This window comes from Ceratotherium simum, chromosome 11 (genome assembly GCF_057802395.1).
Source record: "Ceratotherium simum simum isolate JZ-2026a chromosome 11, ASM5780239v1, whole genome shotgun sequence".
In the NCBI taxonomy this organism is placed as follows: domain Eukaryota; kingdom Metazoa; phylum Chordata; class Mammalia; order Perissodactyla; family Rhinocerotidae; genus Ceratotherium; species Ceratotherium simum.
Window position 1 is genome coordinate 55,501,712 of NC_141910.1, and position 19,433 is coordinate 55,521,144.

The 19,433-nt window shown below is 39.6% G+C and overlaps 1 protein-coding gene across 1 annotated transcript in view; it reads left to right on the forward strand.

Annotated features, from left to right (window-relative positions):
- DNAJC27 (DnaJ heat shock protein family (Hsp40) member C27) overlaps positions 1-18,976 on the forward strand; it is a 32,658-nt gene extending 13,682 nt beyond the window's left edge. Inside the window, exons 4-7 of the mRNA XM_004418273.3 lie at positions 5,405-5,569; positions 6,426-6,548; positions 11,221-11,381; positions 15,061-18,976. Of these exons, the coding sequence (XP_004418330.1) occupies positions 5,405-5,569; positions 6,426-6,548; positions 11,221-11,381; positions 15,061-15,193 (582 nt within the window). The 3' untranslated portion in view covers positions 15,194-18,976. The remainder of the gene's footprint in view (positions 1-5,404; positions 5,570-6,425; positions 6,549-11,220; positions 11,382-15,060) is intronic.
- Positions 18,977-19,433: the final 457 nt, after the last annotated feature.

The following is a 19,433-nucleotide window of genomic DNA, read 5'->3' on the forward strand; positions in this document are numbered from 1 at the left end:
TTTCCTTGATTGAGAATGTTTTGATTTCCCCTTCATTCCTGAGGAATATTTTTGCAGGTTATGGGATTCTGGGTTGATAGTTCTTTTCTTTCAGCATTTGAAAAATAGCGTGCTTCTTTCTTTTGGCTCTAAGATTTCTGATGAGAAATCTACTATCATTTGAAATGTTTTTTCCCCATAGGAGAAGTGTCATTTTTCTTTGGGTGCTTTCATGATTTTTCCTTTGTCTTTCGTTTTTGGAGGTTTAATTATGATGTGTGTTAGCATGGATTTCTTTGGGTTTTTTCCTGTTTGGAGTTTTCTCAGCTTCTTGAATCTGGAGGTTTATGTCTCTTGTCAAATTTGGGAAGTTTTCAGCCATTATTTCTTTGAGTCCTTTCTCAGCCCCACCCTGTTTCTCCTCTCCTTCCTGGACTCTGATCTTGTTGTAGTCCCACAGGTCCATAAAGTTCTGTTCTTTTTATTTGTTTATTTATTTTTAGTTTATTTTCTCTCTATTATTAGATTGTGTAATTTTTATTGTTTTGCCTTCCAGTTCACTGATTCTTTCCTCTGTCCCCTCCATTCTGCTGTTGAGCCCAACTACTAAACTTATTTCAGTTATTGTATTTTTTGGTAATGTATTTTTTTAGAATTTCCACTCAGCCTTTGCTTAAATGGGTAGGGGTGGAGAAACAGATTTTTTCCGAGGTGTCTGGCTGGAGTAGAGTAGTTATCACCTAAAGGTTTTGTCTTGTGAGGCTGCCCCTTTCCTGGTGCTTTGGCTAAAGAGAGCAGGCTTTTGTTGGGCTTTTTTTTGGGCTTTTATTTGTCTCCACTCATTGGCATTTCCAAGTAGTACTTCTTCAGCTTGGATATCTAAGGCAAAAGAAAACCCAGGAAACTCACTGTTATGTCATTCCTTGGGTCCTGAGGTCCCTCGCTTGTCTGGCTCCTTCTCTCCACCTTCCGGAGTCTTCTTTTGTATGTTTTATATATGATGTCCAGGATTTTTACTTGTACATAGCAGAAAGAATAGGGAAAAGTACATCTACTGCATCTTCCTGAAGGAAACATAACTTTTAAAGGCTTTATAATCTTCCATCTTGTGAATATACCCAAATATTTATGCAAAATGAATTCATTTTAAAGGCAAAGCGGGTTAAATCAATTTCACAAGTGTAGAATCTTGTCAGTGAAAAAGTCATGGAGGCTCTAGGTGACCACAAGTTTGACATAGATTCTAACCACTGGAAATGTTAACGTAAATCTCAGATTACACCAAAGTCATCTAAATGGAAAGTTATAAGATGCCTGAGAATTAATGTGGTCCAGACCCCTGCCCATTGTAGGATTTCTTTCTGCAGCACTCCTGCTTGATGGACATCATTCACTCACCAGATACCAATGTGCCAGCTTCTACGCAATACACAGCCCCTGTTCTCATGGAACATAAATATGTTAGAGAATGTTAAACAAATGACAGAATGCTTGGGAGCACTTAATACCCAGACCTAGCTTATCTGGAAGGTCAGGAAGTCCTGTTGAAGAAGCAACATTTAAACTGAGTCTTGATGGATAAGTAAGAGTTATGTACATTTGTGGGAATCCAGGGACAATATGATACACAGGACAATTTTGACTGGTGCAGACCGTAGAGTTTGGAGAATGAATAGCTTTAATGATGTGGTCTCACTGCTTCACAAGTTAATGCTTTACAGAGTTAAAAACTCTGGTTAATAACTTCTCCCTTATGAAGACTCCTTTCCTTTGACTTTCGCCACTGATTCTGGCCTTGATTTTGAAGCAACGTAGACTGAGTCTGTGCTTCTACAAGAGAGCCTTTCTAATATTTGTTAATCTGCTCTTTTCCAGGTAAAACATTTTTTATTCCTCCCTCAGCTAGACCTATCAGCGTCCTTTGTGGATAATCTCTAGTTAGCTGATAGGGAGCTGAAAACTGAATACAACTTTCCAGATACTGTCTAACTAGTGAATAGCACTGAGTGTTCTGTTACTTTCTATCATTAGACACTAGACTCCTATTAATGCAACCTGAAATCGCAAACGCTTTTTTTCAGCAGCTCATAAAAATAGAAGTATGATTAATAGAAGCTCCTTGAAATCACCACTTCTAAAGTACCTTTTCTCCTAAATAGACTTGATCTCTCCTTTTTTGTCAAATATTTGCTGTCCATAACTGAAATCCTCCTTTTTGACAAGACCAAAGCCATCATCTTCTTTCTAAGCCCCAAGCTGACCAAAGTATACCTCTGCTCAGCACACACCTAGTGAAGTGCCCACAGCCGTTCTTATGATCCCTGGCTTCCTCAAATCCTTGGTGTCCATCCTCCATCAAAGCTTCTGCTGTCACCAGTCCTCGTGACAGTTTTACTCAAAGGGCCTGCTGAGAAAGGACAGTCCACTTAGTATGTGAGATAGCAGTCTCAGAGGCAGGTGTCAGAGAGTAGCGCCAAGGGAATGGTGGGGCTGTATCTGACCGCTAGTCTTGGTTCTACTGATGCACACAACTGAATTCTGGGGTTTATTGGTATGAGTTAGAGTCTGTAGAAACTTTTTGAGGCCGAGTGATATTAAACAAACAGCTTTCTCTAACCTACAAACTAAAAAGTTTGCCTTCTCTGCTTTAAGAATTAAATAATCCCAATTCCATTAGCTTCCTATTTAGATGGAGCAAGTCTGCCAGGACTAACATTAGAAAGCTGTTTTGGGAGACAAGAATAATAGAACTGTAGGGGGCCATTAAGACATCTACTTTGACCTTTTCATTTTACAGATGAGGACACTAAGGCTTGAGGTAATAAAATAACTTACTCAAGATTACATAGGTAGCTAGTTACTGAATCCAGACTTGAATATGAGTCCTTTGAAAGAGAAATCCATTGAGCTTGCTTAAGTCTCTTTTTACGTGCAGATCTCCCTCTGGACAACATGATTTCCATTTTCAAATTCTTCCTTTTCCCCTTTGGCTTCTTTTGTTCTCTATTATAGCACATTCAGCCATTTGATTAAACAAATATGTCTCAAATACTTACACTGGCTAGGCCCAGCAGGTGACACATAGAGGGATGCATCAAGGTGCTTGCCTTCATGTTGCTTACAGTCTAGTGGGGAAGACAGCGGGATGTGCTACTCACTATAAAACCAGACAGGAAGTAATATGAGCACTATTAGAAGTACAAAATGCTGTGGTATTCCAGGGGACATAGAGAGTACATTCTGTTTTGTAGGTGTAGAAGATTAGATGGTGAGGAATTGGGGAGAAAAAGCTATGTGAAAGATACAGTATCGTAGCTAGACCTTGGAAGATTAAAGATAAAGAAGTGTCTGTTTCCAGATGGACTTAGGAAGGCATATGGCAGTTTTGGGGAATGAGAGGTTATCTGTTTGAAGTACAGGGGATAGGAGGATAGTAAGACTGGTAAGTTGGTGGAGGACTGATAGACACTATAAACGTCAATTAAAAGAGTTTGAACTTGGGGAGGTTGGCAGTGGGGAAACACTAAAGAATTTTTGAGCCAGGACTTTAAAAAGATACATATCCGCAGTGTATAATGTTGCTAGGGAGATTGCTTAGAAGACTCTTGCAGTAGTGCAGTCAAGAGATAATGTTGGCAATAAAAATGGCAAGGAAGTGACAGATGCAAGAAACATGGCAGTTGTAGCTTCTGCTGGATTGTTTGAATCTGCTGAGCAAAGGGACAGGAGGGCTGCAAAGGTTAACACCAGGCTTTCAACCCAAATGAGTCAGAGAAGGATGTGCTAATTTCATTACTGGAAGTTCAAGAGAAGGAAAAGTTCAGGAAAGAATAAGTTGGAGAGTTTCCTGTTGTACATATTGAATTTGAGATTCCAATAAGACATTCAGCTGGAAGAGTCTACAGCTAATTGGAAATGCAGGTCTGGAAGCACAGATGAAAGGGCTCATCTTGGAGGTTCTGACATGAAACTGTGCAAGTGGTTGATTTTGCTGAGTTGGAAGGAAGGATTAAAAAAGAAAGCACAAGGGCCCAGGACAGGATTTGGAGAATTATGGTGGCAGACTGGAGTGGGAGCAATGGAGAGAAGAGGAGTTGGTGAAAGAGAGATCAGGTAAGAACCTGGAGAATGTGGTATATGAGAGCCAAGGCAGCAGGAGTTTCAGGAAAGAAGGGAGAGCCCCGTTTTAACTACAGCAGGAGGGCTAAGGACCGTGAGTGCTGAGGGGAGAAGGCTCAAAATTCTTTCTGATTTTGTTGATTTTAATTTTAGGGGACAGCTTCTTAAGTTTCTACAAATTAATAGGTACCTACATTCTTGGCCCAGGTGTCTATCTATGCTCATAAACCTATAGACACTTCCTGCCTGACGTGTGTAGGATGTCTTCATTTCTTACTACATATCCAATGTGAGTCTGAGTATGTACTGGAATTTTCTGGAAAGAACATATAATACATGGCCTCTGTCAAGGTTCTTAATGGAATTTTGGCCTGAAACTCCCAGTCTGTCATTGTTGCTCTTCACCCACCTGACCTGTCATTGCCTCTACCATGTGGGTGTGCCCTGTACTTCATGCTGCCTTCTCCAGAACTGTTGATTTGCCCCAGAGGCTAGTTGCCATTTCTAATGAAAACATCAAAGGAGGACAATCAGAGAATCAATGCAAGGAAGGAAGGGAAAAGGTGCTAATACACATTGTTTTCCAGGCATCATTTAGGTGCTTTGCCTTCATTATCTCATTTAATCCTCGTAATAACCCTTTGAAGTAAGTAGTATTATCCCCATTTTACAGATGAGGAAACTGAGACGCAGAGAGGTTAAGTGACTTGCTCAAGATCACACAACTAGTAAGTAAGTGTGGACCCAGATCTGTCTGAGTCCAGAGCCTGCGCTCTTTTCCACTGCATTACACAGAGGCTCTGAGTTTGGAGGTCTAAAGTTGGTGTACAGACCGAAGAGTCATAGGGAAGGAAGCTCTGCCTAGCATCCTGGGGGAAGCCAGCTTTGGGATGTGATCCATAAATGGCTGTACCTATTGCTGATACTTGTGTCATTTAGTTCTTTTTAATTGTTCGCTCACCTTCCTAGTTCCTCCTAAGAACTTTATAAAATTTGTGTTCTTTTAAAGCCAACTAACAACTATTAAAGATTGATTGCCTCTGGGGAGTGGAACTAGAGGTGAGGAGGGATGGGGCAGGGATGAGGAGGGGTGTTTCCATTGCAAGTCCTTCTGTACTAATAGATTTTTTTTTATCATGTTACTTTGATTTTATAACAAGTCCTCTCAAGACCAGTACATATTGAGATACAATAGTAAATACTATGAATACACAAAAGAACACCCTTTGCTAAGTTAATGACTGTGAGATATATTTTTATAAAATCACAAAATATACATTTTGTGCATCTGTTCTTTTATGTGAAGGTTCGTAATGAGTTTTACAAGGACACACAGGGTGTGATACTGGTCTATGACGTTGGGCAGAAAGACTCCTTTGACGCCCTTGATGCATGGCTGGCAGAAATGAAGCAAGACCTTGGACCTCATGGAAACATGGAAAATATTGTATTTGTAGTGTGTGCCAACAAGGTAACTGCTTTGGAGATGGTATGCTCAACTTGCTAGATTCGTTATGGGAAGAGAGCAGCTCTGAGTTTTGGGGAATAAATAAAAAGAAAAGAAAAATTCTTTATTCTGTGATATAGGAATCAACAACTTTTCAAAACATATGTCCCTATGGGCCAGCCCCGTGGCTTAGCGGTTAAGTGCCCGTGCTCCGCTGCTGGCGGCCCGGGTTTGGATCCTGGGCGCACACCAACGCACCGCTTCTCCCGCCATGCTGAGGCTGCGTCCCACATACAGCAACTAGAAGGATGTGCAGCTATGACATACAACTATCTACTGGGGCTTTGGGGGAAAAAAAATAAATAAAATAAAATTATTAAAAAACATATGTCCCTAAAAAAAAATAAGAAACAAAACCTGGTATATCAGGACTTTTATCCATTTTTTTTCTGGTGTCACACTTGGGGAAGGATATTGGTGACTGAGCAGTGGAGGTAGATCTTGATTATCACGCTCTGACCTGATTGGAGGAGGGCTGTAATCGGGTGAAAGGTGGACTGTGGACAGGCATGAAGAGCAGCCCGTGGCCCCTGAGTGGGGCAGATGTTATGAGGCCAGCCTTCACAGGGGAGGAGCAGAGTTTGCTCACGGGATAAAGTGAGAGTGCAGTTGCAGGCACTTGTTTTGCCATAGAAAATCACTGCACATTCAATATTAGTAATTTTTTGTCCCTTTTGGTCCTGGTAATTTTATATACTAGTGCTGGGGTTCATTTAAGAATAGTATTTGCCTCAGTAAAGGATTGACAAAGACCTCACGGGTCCTACTCTAGTGGGACAAGGTTGGAGTCTTCTCTCTGCCCCATAACTTTCTATTTCAGATCGATTGTACCAAGCACCGCTGTGTTGATGAAAGTGAGGGGCGTCTTTGGGCCGAAAGCAAAGGGTTCCTGTACTTTGAAACTTCAGCACAAACTGGAGAAGGAATTAACGAGATGTTCCAGGTAACCTAGCATTTTGTTCTTGTAGAGTTTGTGTCAAGGCTGCCCATGCCGAATTTTAGTTTACATTATGAGAAGCAAAAATGTAATGGGAATTTCTCATTAGAATAAGCTCTTTCTTTTCAGAAGCTGGTGAGAAAGAGAGAGAGAAGAAGAGAGAGAGAGAGAGAATGAGTGTGTGCGTGTGTGTGTGTGACACCTGTCTGCTGTCTATTTTGCCCCAGACTTGGCTGATCATCAGACTTACCTGGGGAAATTCTTCAAAATACAAATTATTGGGCTGCAGACCTCCTGGAAGCTTCATGTTGTGATGGAGCCCAGGAATCTATATTTTGAAAAAGCTCTCTAGTGTAATCATCAAATTTAACAACAGTTATTGTACACTTACTTAAGTAGGACAAAGATTTTCTTCAAAACTACCTTTAGTTACGTTTGTATGCATAATCAAATGGAAACATTACTTTGGCAAAATTGCCTTGCCATAGCTAATATAATCGTATATTCTAGACCATGGGGGTGCAATTAGAGAATAGGAGACTATCGTTACAGAATCCAGCCATTCACACATAAAAATCTGGTCTCACCAATCAAGTAGGCAATAGAAGGATGTATTCATGTTGCAACCTGAATAGATGGTCACTTAAAACTTACTAATCTTGAATAATTTTAGGGGGAGGAGGCTATTTAAACAATGTTATAAAGTCAATTCTTAATTATAGATGCATTTGGAAGTAAGTGGTGGCATGAATAATGCATTTTTTCCTATGAATATATCTGATATTTTGGGAATTTTTAGCATTTCAAATAATATAACTATACTATAAAGAGTTGTTCTTAATTATTGAGTGGGATTTTGTTTAACCTTTAATGCTGAATTTCCTTCTCACAAAATGTCACCCCTCCTACTAGAAGACAGGTTTCATCCTTGGGTGACAGGCTGAATTGGGCATCAGTATCTTCTATTTCAAGACCAAATAAGGTTGATGTTGGTTTGCCGTATTTTTAGTCTTTTGAGTACACAGACCTATGTGAATTTGTACCTATATATGTGCAATAATGATATTTAACCATTTGAATAGGATTTTATAATTCTGGGGGAGTTTACATGTTTCATCTTGTTGGAGACTCTTAACAATGTCTGACAGGCATTATTCTCATTTCACATATGAGGACATCTAAGAGTAGTGGTGATTTGTCCAAGAAGTATAAATAGTAACTCTTAGAGATTCAATTTCTTTTAGCACTTTAAAGATATTGGTCCATTCTCTTCTGGCCTCTATCGTGTCTCGTGAGATGTTAGTGACCATTCTTACTCTTATTCCTTTGTACATAATGTGTCTTTTTTCCCCCTCAAGCTACTTTCAAGAGTTTCTCTTTATCTTTGGTTTTTAGTAGTTGTTCTATGTACCTAGGTGTGGTTCTTTTTATATTTCTCTCACTTGGGGTTTGTTGAGTTGCTTGGATTGGTAGGCAGGTGTTTTTCATCAAATTTGGGAAGTTGTTTTTTTTTTTACCATTATTTATTCCAAATGTTTTTTGGCCCTATTCTTGTTCTCTTTTCCTTCTGGGACTCCAGTTACATGTATATTAGACCATTTGGTTTTGTCCCACAGTCCTTGAGGCTGTTTATCTTTCTTCTGTTTTTTTTTTTTTTCCCCTCTGTTTTTCAGACTGCATAGTCTCTGTTGATCTGACTTCAATCTGCTGGTAAATCCACTGAGTGAATTTTTCAATTCAGTACTTTTCAGTTGTAGAATTTGTATTTGGTTCTTTTGTGTAGCTCCCAGTTCTCTGCTGAGATTCTCTTATCTGTTCACTCATTAAGAGTATATTTTCTCCTAATTCTTGGAACATATTTTCCTTTACCTCTTGGAAATATTTATAATAGCTGCTTTAAAGCCTTTGTCCAATAGCTGAACCATCTTGGGTTCATTTTCTATTGACTACTTTTTTTTCCTGACTATGGATCACATTTTCTTGTTTTTTTTTTGTATGAGTAGTGATTTTTTGATTGAGTACCAGACATTGTGTATAATACATTGTAGAGATTCTAGATTCTTTTATTTTCCTCAGAAGAATGTTGATTCTTGTTTCCACAGACAGTGTAATTACTGGAAGATTACACTGAATTTGTGTGGGCTTGATTTTTTGCTTTGATAGCAAGGATCTGAAGGAAGCCCAAAGTGTTTCCCAAGCCCTTCTAATTTGGCAGGACTCAGCCTCCAAGTTCTGTCCCTCTTGCAGATCTTGTCAGCTCTTGGTTTTAGGTTTTGTTGGATTTAGTCTAACTCCTAAGGCATAGCCTTTCTGTGGTGTCTCAGCTAGATGCTAGGGGTATTAATGAGGTGTTAAGGCAGTCTCTCCACTCTGGCAAGGCCAAGCTCTAGTGTCCCCAGGGCAGCTCTTCCCCTAGCACCACTAGACTTCTAGTATATATTCAGTTCTGTTTTCAACCCTCTAGTAGCTGTTATCTGGTAGGTCTCAGATTATCTCACCCTTTGTATGTATAGCCTAGCCCTCAGCTATAAACTAATGGACGACTCCCACGTGGACTTCTGGGTCCAACTCTGGAGAGCTTCCTCCTCTCCAATGCCCTGCTCTGCAGATTCTAGCCACTTGAGCATCCTCAAGCTCTGGTCTCTGCCTCCTTAGCTCAATGGGACTTTGTGTCTGCTCAGACTCCAGCTCTCTGTGACATGGTCAGGAAGTGGACTCCAGGTAGAAAACCAAGGAGCAATCTTACACTTGCTGTTGTCCACTGCCTGAAAATAGTTACCTTATATATTTGTCCACTTTTGTAGTAGTTTATGGGGGAGGTCTAGTCGAGTACCCATTCTTCCATCATGGCTGGAACTCAGACATGGAATTGAAACAGACTTTTGACTTCAATTTTAGTGTTCTGTGTACCACACCACAGCTGATCTTCTATAACCATGTGTGTTATGAGTGAATACTTGGGCCCTCAGAAATCTATGAGTTTTTGTATTTAGGTTAACTTATAGACTAGAATAAAACCTTCCTAATACATAGCACAAGCAAACATCTGTGAACTGTGATCCCTTTTAGGTGCTTTTATACTGTTACATAAATCTTGGGTAGACTAATGGATAAATTAGTCTGTTTAAAAAAAAAGGGCTAACAGAGTGTAACAAAACTATTCTCTAAGTAAGCACTTAGAAGTAGTGTTTTTCTGCTGGTTCAATTTAATAAACATTTTCTTTGTTTCATATATATTTAATAGACACTTTATGTCAGGAAGGAACTTGGTTTTGTCTTATTCTCATGTTAATAGAGAGTAATATTAATATAGACTAAAACCAAGTCAACACTTCTTTTGTCTTAGTATGTAGTGGCTTTTCCCATGACACCCCGTCTCACGTGTCAAGGCTTCTTGTCTAGGTTTCCAAGTTGGTTAGCTATTATTGGAGATAAGAAAGAGGAGTCTAAGAGAAAGATAAAATTTTTAGACAATAATAGGAACTATAGAAATATCTGATAAAGAAGAGGAAGAGATTTAATAAGAAATGGAGGGAAAAGGAGATATTTCAATCTAAAAACAGCTATAGTACATTAAATTAGTATTTTGAGTGAAGTTATTCCACAACAAACTGTGCACAGAGCATGAATTATGAGCAGGATCAAAAAGTAGTTTCCACTTTGAAAAACGTCATAAAAATAGGCAAAGAATATGAACAGTTTACGGAAAAAGAAAAGCTGATAAGCATATGAAAAGATATTCAATTTCACTTGTAATTAAAGCAGTGCAAATCAAAACTGTGAGATACACATCAGATTGGCAAAAGTGAAGTACGATAGTGCCGGGTATTGATGAGGGTTTGGGGAAATAGACACTCGCATACCCTGGGATGGAGGTGTAATCTGATACTGCCTTTTTGTACAAGATTTGTCAAAATCCAAAATTAAAATGCACATGCACTCTTATTCGGTAGTCCTTCTTTTAGGAATTTATCCTAAAGCAGTATCCCCAGAAGTGTGCAGAGATATATACCCAAAAAGGTACCCACTAAAGCACTGTTTGTAGTAGCAAAAAACTGGAAACAATTGACTTGTCCAAGAATAGGGAGTTGGTTAAATAATATGGGCCAGTCACACAGTAAAATACTCAACAGTCATTAAAAAGGACGAAGAAAGCGTCTATATGCAGCAAGAGAAAGATTTCAAGATTCATTATTATGTGAAAAAAATGCAAGGTGCAAAGCAGTGTATTTAATCTGCTCTCTTTTATGTAAATGTTTAGCGTATGGATGTGTGTATGTACTGGTGTACCAATAGGAAATTTTTCTGGAAGGATACTCAAAAAAATATTAACAATGGTGACGTCAAGGAGAGGACCTTGAGGGGTAGGGAAACATAGTTTTCATTTTACTCTCTTCTTTACTATTTGAATTTTTCTAACAGTGTTCATCTACTACTTTTTAACCTCAAGTATGGTTATCTGAGGGTAGGATTATGAGCCATTTAAATTTTATTCCTTGTACTTTTTTGTGTTTAAATAGATATATTTAAAAGGAAAAAAATCTTCCAATGTACATATTTGCTTTATCATGAATTTTAAGAGTTTTTGGAATATATTAAAATTCTTTAAATTGATTCTTAAAGGAATTCCTATTTTCACAAAATCAGTTCTACTCTGGGATGTGTTTTCTTTTTGCAGACCTTTTATGTATCCATAGTTGATTTATGTGAAAATGGCGGGAAACGTCCTATCACGAATAGCAGTGCTAGTTTCACCAAAGAACAAGCAGACACCATTCGCAGAATTCGAAATAGTAAAGATAGTTGGGACATGTTGGCAGTCAAACCTGGAGCCTCAAGGTAAGCAGTGCTCTAGGATGTTAGTGCTGGTTCTATGACAGAGAAAGACTCAATCGTCAAAATTATAGGTGCGATGTATCTTCTTGTAATTGGCTAGAAATATGAAGATGTGTGGAAATATATTAGATTAATTAGTAACACTCCTTTACGGAATTAACTGAATACCAAAGAAACAAAATAGAGGACACAATTGCCTGATAAGGAAACCATGTAGTATATATGCATAAATACTTTCTGAAATGGTATGCTCTGCATTTGTTTAGGAAGATCTTGCCTTGAAGCTAATGTAACCTTAAAAAAAAACCTTACAAAAGAGAATTCTTAAATCTTAGAATTTTAGATGAGAATTCTTAAATCTTAGAATTCTTAAATCTTAGAATATTAGCAATCAACTTGTCCAAACATTTCATTTTATAGGTGGGAAAACTGGGACTCAGTGAGACTAAACACATTCAAGGACCCCCGGAGTTAGTGGTGGACATTGGTTCTTGACCCTGAACACTGTGTGTCTGCCTGTCTCTGCTTCTGTCTGTCTCTCTCTCAATAATCCTGCTAGTTCCTCATCTGTGTGTATTTATGTTAAATTATTTTATTTTAGCCAAAAGAATTACTCAGGAGAAAAAGAAATACCGTCACTACTCTTTGTTGCTTGTGCAAGAGTAAATCATTATTCAGAATGGTTATATCACTTTTTTCCTATTTTTATTGAAATGTAATTGACATACAGCACTGTATAAGTTTAAGGCATACAGCATAATGATTTGACTTACATATATTGTGAAACAATTACCACAATAAGTTTAGATAACATCCATAATCTCATATAGATAGAAAAGAAAAAGAAAATGTTTTTTTTCCTTGTGATGAGAACTCTTGGGATCTAGCCTCTTACTAACTTTCAGTGGTTATATAACTTTTAATGATACACTACTACTGTTACTGTGCATATTATAATTTATAAGGTTCTCAGACCTTTGCATTTTGCACCATAGCTTTCCTCCACATGCTTCTCCCTTTCTACTTTCTTACCTTGATTCCCACAAAAGAAAAAAATGTGTCTTGAAATTGACTTGTCAGCATCAACAGCATTAAGTGTCTCCTCTCCATTTTGGTCTCATGGCATATATCTTCAAGTGCAGAAGGAAAGAGGGGAGGGGAAGAGGATGACAGTTATTAGTCACCCTTGACTTGCCGGGTGTTACTGAGGATGCTTTAAACACGTGAAGGAATTCAGATGACCTCATGTATACAGCACAAAGTTAATTGGTGTCTTTTAAATGTCCTTTTAGACTTCCATAGTCTCATTCTAAATTTTTCCATTTCATCTCCAAGGGATATTGGCTCTAAAACTGATAAACTATTACTTTACCTATTAACTAACTTAGAACAATATTTATTAAGAAAAAAGAAACTTCTGATTCCTTATTTATTCACTGAGGTTAATTGGAATCTACCAAAATTTACAAGACCTCCATAAGTTCCATATCCTTAAGCAATATAAACATGTACTTTTCTTACCTTTGTTTCTCTGGGTCTATCAAACTAATTTTGTATGGCATTGAGCACATTTGGGCAAAACCTAAAAACATTTTTTTAAATTATAGAGAATTTTACTATTCTTTTTTGTGTGTGTGTGAGGAGGATCAGCCCTGAGCTAACATCTGATGCCAATCCTCCTCTTTTTTTCTGAGGAAGCTTGGCCCTGAGCTAACATCCGTGCCCATCTTTCTCCACTTTATATGGGACGCTGCCACAGCGTGGCTTGACAAGCAGTGCGTCGGTGCGCGCCTGGGATCCGAACCGGCGAACCCCGGGCTGCCGCAGCAGAGCACACGCACTTAACCGCTTGCGCCTCCGGGCCAGCCCCAAGAATTTTTCTATTGAACTTTAAGAAAATCTTCATCTTCAGTAGAATTAATATATTTGTTACACACCTGACTCAGTCTTATTTCTCCAAAAATTTTCCTTGAAAGTCTCTCTTGCTACCCAGAATTCTTGAAAGGCACTCCTAGTGCAGAGGACCAGACCTAACTACTAACCCCATGTGGGCATGTTCCCTCAGGAAGCAGAGTGGCTAGAGGGGCCCTACCCAGGACTCACTCATGGGGAAGAGAGGATGCTGTACCTGCCTCAAGAACAGAGACTCTTAGAATGTGATTCTTGTTAGCTAGTGTAAAAATCAGCTGTGTAGAAAGGCTACATGCAAGGTTAAAACAAGAAAATTCAGAAGGACTCTCCTAAGAGCAGAAAGCAGAGAAAGCCTTAGAATATATGCCTAAGACATGAAGAACTATTAACATGGCTCCGTGACCTCAGTCTCTTCAAGTTGTCACGTAAGACTTTCCATCACATCCAAGATATCAAACACCATCTCCCTAATTTGGAGAGCCTAACTAGAAATCCTTCTGATAAAAAATATAGGAGAAAAGCTAGGGCATTTGGAAAAGCACCATATGCAGGCTTATGGAATAACTGGAACCCTGAATTACAAAAGAAAGGTGAGAAATAAAACTATGTGGTAGAGACAGAGCCAGACTGTGACCAGGGGAGTGGCTGGGTACTTAGAAGGATCTCAGAGGCCTGACACCTGAGTTACAGGGACAGGTGGTCTCCAGGCCCCTGCCCCAACCAGTCCCTGCTCATTGAGGAGCTCAGAAGCCTAAAGATCTCTCCTGGAGTTCTGCTGCTCTTTGGAGAAACAGTCATTGTTACTGCTCCTTTCCTCTCTGGATAATATTAATTTCTCTCTTGTTTCTTCTTTGGTCTCAAGGAGCTCACTGTAACTCTTAGGTATCCCTTTCCAGTGTCTCTTTCTTGATCAGTGATGTCACCATCTTCCGTGGGCCTCAGATTCTCCACGACCCTGGAACTCATTTCAGCCCTTTTTCTTATGTCTTCTCCACCCATATATCCAGCTCATCATCTGCTTCTGCCAATTCTTTCTTTATGTTATCTCTTTTATCTTCCCTTGTTTGCTTCCACAAACACCTTAGTCTGAACTCTTGTACCCATGCCTGGGTTATTGTAACAACCTTCCACCTGTCTCCAAATTCAAGAAACAACTTGCCCAGCACCATTTTGTCATGAAACACCTGCTGTTGTCGTTGTTCATCAGATCCAACTTTTTTGTTGTTTCTCCTTCAAGGCCCTTCACTTATTGACCCCTGCTCCCTGGCCAACTTTGTTTCTTGTTACTTCCCAGCAGTTTCCTTGTGGAACTAAATACCGAGTCCATGCTTCGTTCCCAGCCTCTGCCAGTTGTTCTGTGTTTCCCCACTGCTGTATTAAGCCCTGAGCCCCACCTTCTTCCAGAACCCTACTCCAGGGGCCTGCCCTGATGGCCTCATGCCCTCATTCCTTCAGTCAGCAAAGATTTGCTGAGCACCTCCTAGGTGCCAAGTACTGTCTGTTTTCATCTGATCATTTTTTACCTAGCATTTTCTTAGCGTTTATATACCCATTTTGCATTGTATTTTTCCTACTTGTATGTTACATATTATTTGTTTGTTGTTTGTTTCCTAGTCCTTTTGTCCCACCTTTGAGAAAGGGTAAACTTATTTGGGATATGCTTACTGCAAGAGATATTATTTATCTCTTGTATATCCAACAGCTAAAGTGCGTTGGGTGGAGGGTGGGGGCCAACCCTGTTCCTGACATGGAGCTTTGCTTCTTTTCACAGGGATGAAGTCAATAAAGCATATCGGAAGCTTGCTGTGCTGCTTCACCCTGACAAATGTGTAGCGCCCGGTAGTGAAGATGCCTTCAAAGCAGTCGTGAATGCCCGGACAGCCCTCCTGAAAAACATCAAGTAGAAAGTAGAAAACAAGACAAGTGCTGGCCTCAAGTACAAACAGACTTTCCCTAGAGGTAAAATAGCCAACACGGACTTTTCCTCCACAAAAATCTTAGTGCACTTTCATTCATGTGTTGTCATTTGTAAATCAGTAATTCAGGTGCCTGTTACCATTTCACAGACATTTTACAGAGATGAAGTGAAGAGAACCAAGCGCCACTTACACACTGTAGTTCATTTCGTATATCCAAGCAATCTGAATTGTTTTTCTCCTTCATTTGTAAGCTCTGTAATTGTAGCATCCCTTAGGCACTTCACTCAGGAAAGTCCATGAGGATTCTGGAGGGAGGAAAGAGGGCAAGAGGACCCTTTCACTTTTTCCTTTTTTTTAAATTCATCATCAGAGAAGAAAATAACAAAAACGGAAGCAGACAATATCAAAGCCCCTGAAAGTTTGGTGTGACCTCACAAGCAAGTTACTCCTTTTACAGTGAGTTCCTTAGGTGGTATTTTAACCATCAATCTATAATTAACGAACCCTTGGCAGCCCTTTGGAAGTTTGTGAACCGAGGCCATACAACGTTGAGCAGCCCTTTTATGACATTCACTCTGTTCCCCTTCTCCAACCACCAGGGGGAGAGACAAGCCAGTCCTACAAGAGTGAAGTTCTGGGTACACTGGTGCCTGCTAGTCCTGCCCTGGATCTGAGGCCTTTCCCTAGCCGCGGAAGTGGGTGCTGGTAGCTGTAGGGAGCATCGTTCACCTAGGAATGGGGAATCAGATCCCAAGACAGAAGTGCTTGCAGGTCGCACTAGTTGTGCACGCATCCCCAGAGGGCACGGCCAGCTTGGCTTGGGCATGTTTGATGCCCTAGGACAGCCCCCATATGAGGCTTATGCTTTTTCTTGTTTCTGCATCATTTGACAGAGACAGGTGGGAAAGGCAGCGGGGCTTCTCAACAAGCCAGGCCTCCTCTTCCTCGTCCTCATCAGTGTTAGTTTCCTATTTTTTCCCCTCTTCTTCTCTTCTCCTCATTTTTTTTATAGACCACATCTGCCATCATTTCTCTCTTCTTGAATCCCTGGCTTCCAGCCACTGCCTCCTCCATCCTCTCTTACAAGCCTTGACCTGGGCCTGGTTGACCAGAGGCAAATATGGAGCCTTTGGGTGGGGGTGAGGGGAGAGATCTTAAGGCCTGTGTGGAAGGAATCTTTGTGATTTTTGCTTGGGCTCCAGATTTCTGAATAGTAATATTTTTAACTACAGGTTATGAAAATTAATTTCCCATAAAGAAATACAATCTCTTGTAATAGTCTCCTCCTCAGTATCCAAGGGATGGTTGAAGGCCCCGTGTTAGGAGCCTTTCTTCCAGAGCTTACAGGACCAGTCTCACTGCATGACTCATTACACCATCACTCTCATTATGTCACTCATATTTTTAGCTGTGACCACACTGCACTAATTGGGGCTTTAAAGTATATAAAACGTTACTGTCTGTGAATTTTAAACAGCTATCCTATATTGATCGCCAAATAGCATTTACCTTACCATCTAAGAAGATAAGCCACTTTTGTTTAATTCAAGCCTCCTGCAGTGTTCTGGATCTTTCCCCTCCCCAAGCAGCTTCACTCTGTGTGGCTGCACTTGGGGTGCATTTGAGCTCCTTGTCAGGAAACAAGAGCATTGTTTTCTAGTATGAATTTGCATCTTGGTGATATTGAAAATATTTTTTTTTTATGAATTGAGATCTGAGATATGATTTCTTGTGGGATTTTCCTCTGGCTTTTTAATTTTAACTAGCTTCTGGGACTGCAGAACTCTAGCCCAAAGCTCTTCTGGACCTAAATTTTGCTTAAGGCCTTCATCATGCCTAAAGTAATTAAACATAGATCTGTTCTTGCAACAGAATTTAGGCCTCATGTGAATGAGGGATCGTGCATGGCAGTGTCAGCCCAATTGACAAGAGAGCTCAGGGAGCATGTGGCTCTGTTGTTAAACACTAGATTGGTCACCTGATCCAGCTACCTTCTGCAGATGAGCAGTTATAGCGAAGAGAGTTCTTTAGCGCTTCCATTCATATCCTTACGTAATAAGTGACTTCCATTCGTATCCTTACATAACGAGTGATTTGTTGAAATTTAGTCTGATCTTGATTCTTAGGTTTGGGACTCAGTTCCCAGCACCTTCATTAGTAATGTTAAGGATGGCCATGTACTACTTCATTTATGTAAAAGAAAGAAAAGACGAAAGTTAAGCTTCAGGGTCCTAGAATTTTTCTGATTTCCATAATCCTGGAGTAGACTATCAAGATATAATGAAGCATGATCTGCAATGAAAAGTTTTCTTGGTACTAACTTCATACAAAACTTTACAGACCTCTGTGCATTAATTTAAATTCTTGGTGCAAGTATGTACTTTGTAGTTCAATCTTATTAAAATTCTTCAGCCAGTTAGGATTTCAACATACATCAGTGAGAGTAACAACCAGCAGAATAATTTCAATAGCTAAGAAAAATTTATAGAGAATCTTGTTTTTCAAAAAAGAGTAAAAAGGTTGAACAGCTATTATTAAAGAAAAGCCATTTCTTCCACGTCTGAGTCACCAAGAGTTAACATTTTTAAACTTGTTAGAAATCCCTCGAGGCATTTCCATTAATCGTCCAACCTACCTAAGCACTTTAAAATACACCCTCCTCTTGTTCCTGTTCCTCTTGTGCCTCCTTTTGAATTGGTATTCTCAGCTGTCAGTAGTTCTTTTACTTCAGCCTGGTCATTTTATTTCTTCACACAAATGTGTCCCTGGTTTTGTTAGCCTGTTCACGTGAAAGTCCAGACTTGGGGGTGTTGTGCTGCTACCCAAGATAAATTGCTATAATTCTATAGAGTGCACACTATTCTTGCAGGCTTACATTTACCTCAGGAAACTTACTTGAGTATGTTCTCATGCATTGAATTCTCAACTGGCAAATATTGCTTTATACCCATAAACTAGTACCTAATTCATTGTTATTTAAATGAGCCATCGATAAGGCAGCTAAATTTCCTAAAAAAAGCCAGAGTCAGCGAGCAGCCCTGGAGACTCAGAGTCCGTACTGAAGTAGCTGCTCCGCACAGAGCAATGGCACAGTCTAGAGGGGGAGGGACGCATTTCAGGCTCGAGTTAGAAAGGCTGGAGCCGCATGCACAGTGCCTCTGACAGTGACAGCACCCTTCTTACAGGTAATCTCAGGAGGCGCTGGAATGTCACTCGCTTCTCCGCTCGCTCCATCTAGCTCACTCTGCGTCTGCCAACGTTTTCATGAAAGTTTTTAAAAAGGAATTCAGCTGCAACATATAGCTAATCACCTTCCATTGCAAGTTTTGCAAAGTGAAGAGAGGTTCAGGCTTTTCATGATGGATATTTAGCACAATTGTAAGACATATTAATTCTGTTTGTACATTGGTTTTTTCCATTAAACATTTCTAGAGAAGATAGAAGCTTAAACTTGTGGTGTAAGTTAGATTGTGTCTAACAAGCAGTGCAATAGTAAGCTGTGCACTAAAGGCCTTGTTGGTGAAATAACTTGGAAGGTTGGACAGTTTGGGTTAGCTTCCTGCATTGATTGCTCTCGGGGCATTCTTCCCCTTGGCCTATGAATGCAGAGTTTCTAAAGAAACCCTTTGCTCTTACGAGGTAATTTGCGTATTTGCTTTCTGTTGAAATAACTGAAAATGTTAAATCTAACAATTGTTTATGTCTTGTATAGAGAGTGTCATATGTATTTAAGTTGTGTATTTTTATAAAGTAAAGCCAAATATCAAACAGTGGTCTGTGGGCTACAGTTATTTGTCGAGACGCTGGTCTTTACTGTAAAATATACTAGTCTAGAAGCCAATCCAGTTCCTCACCAACTGAGACCTTTGATAAGACATCTTGGTAAATGGAGGAAATTTTATTCATTGGTTCATCAGGCTATTCTAACCTTATTAAGCTGTGATCTCTAAATACTTAAAAGTGTTTTGATCTCCTACAGAAAGATACTAATATTGTAATTCAGATGAAAGTATTGTTAACTCATTTTAATAATGCAGATGTTGGCTGATTAACTTAATAATTCATTTAACTAGTCCCTGGACAACAAGAATCCTTAAGTAACACTATTGTGAACCCAGAATTTGAAAGTGAGAGCCTTGTAGGGCCAACCCGCGGAAGGCGGTCTATCTCTGAAGGTTTCAAACGAGAGCTTTAATTTTCATTATGAACAATATACGTTCTCTCC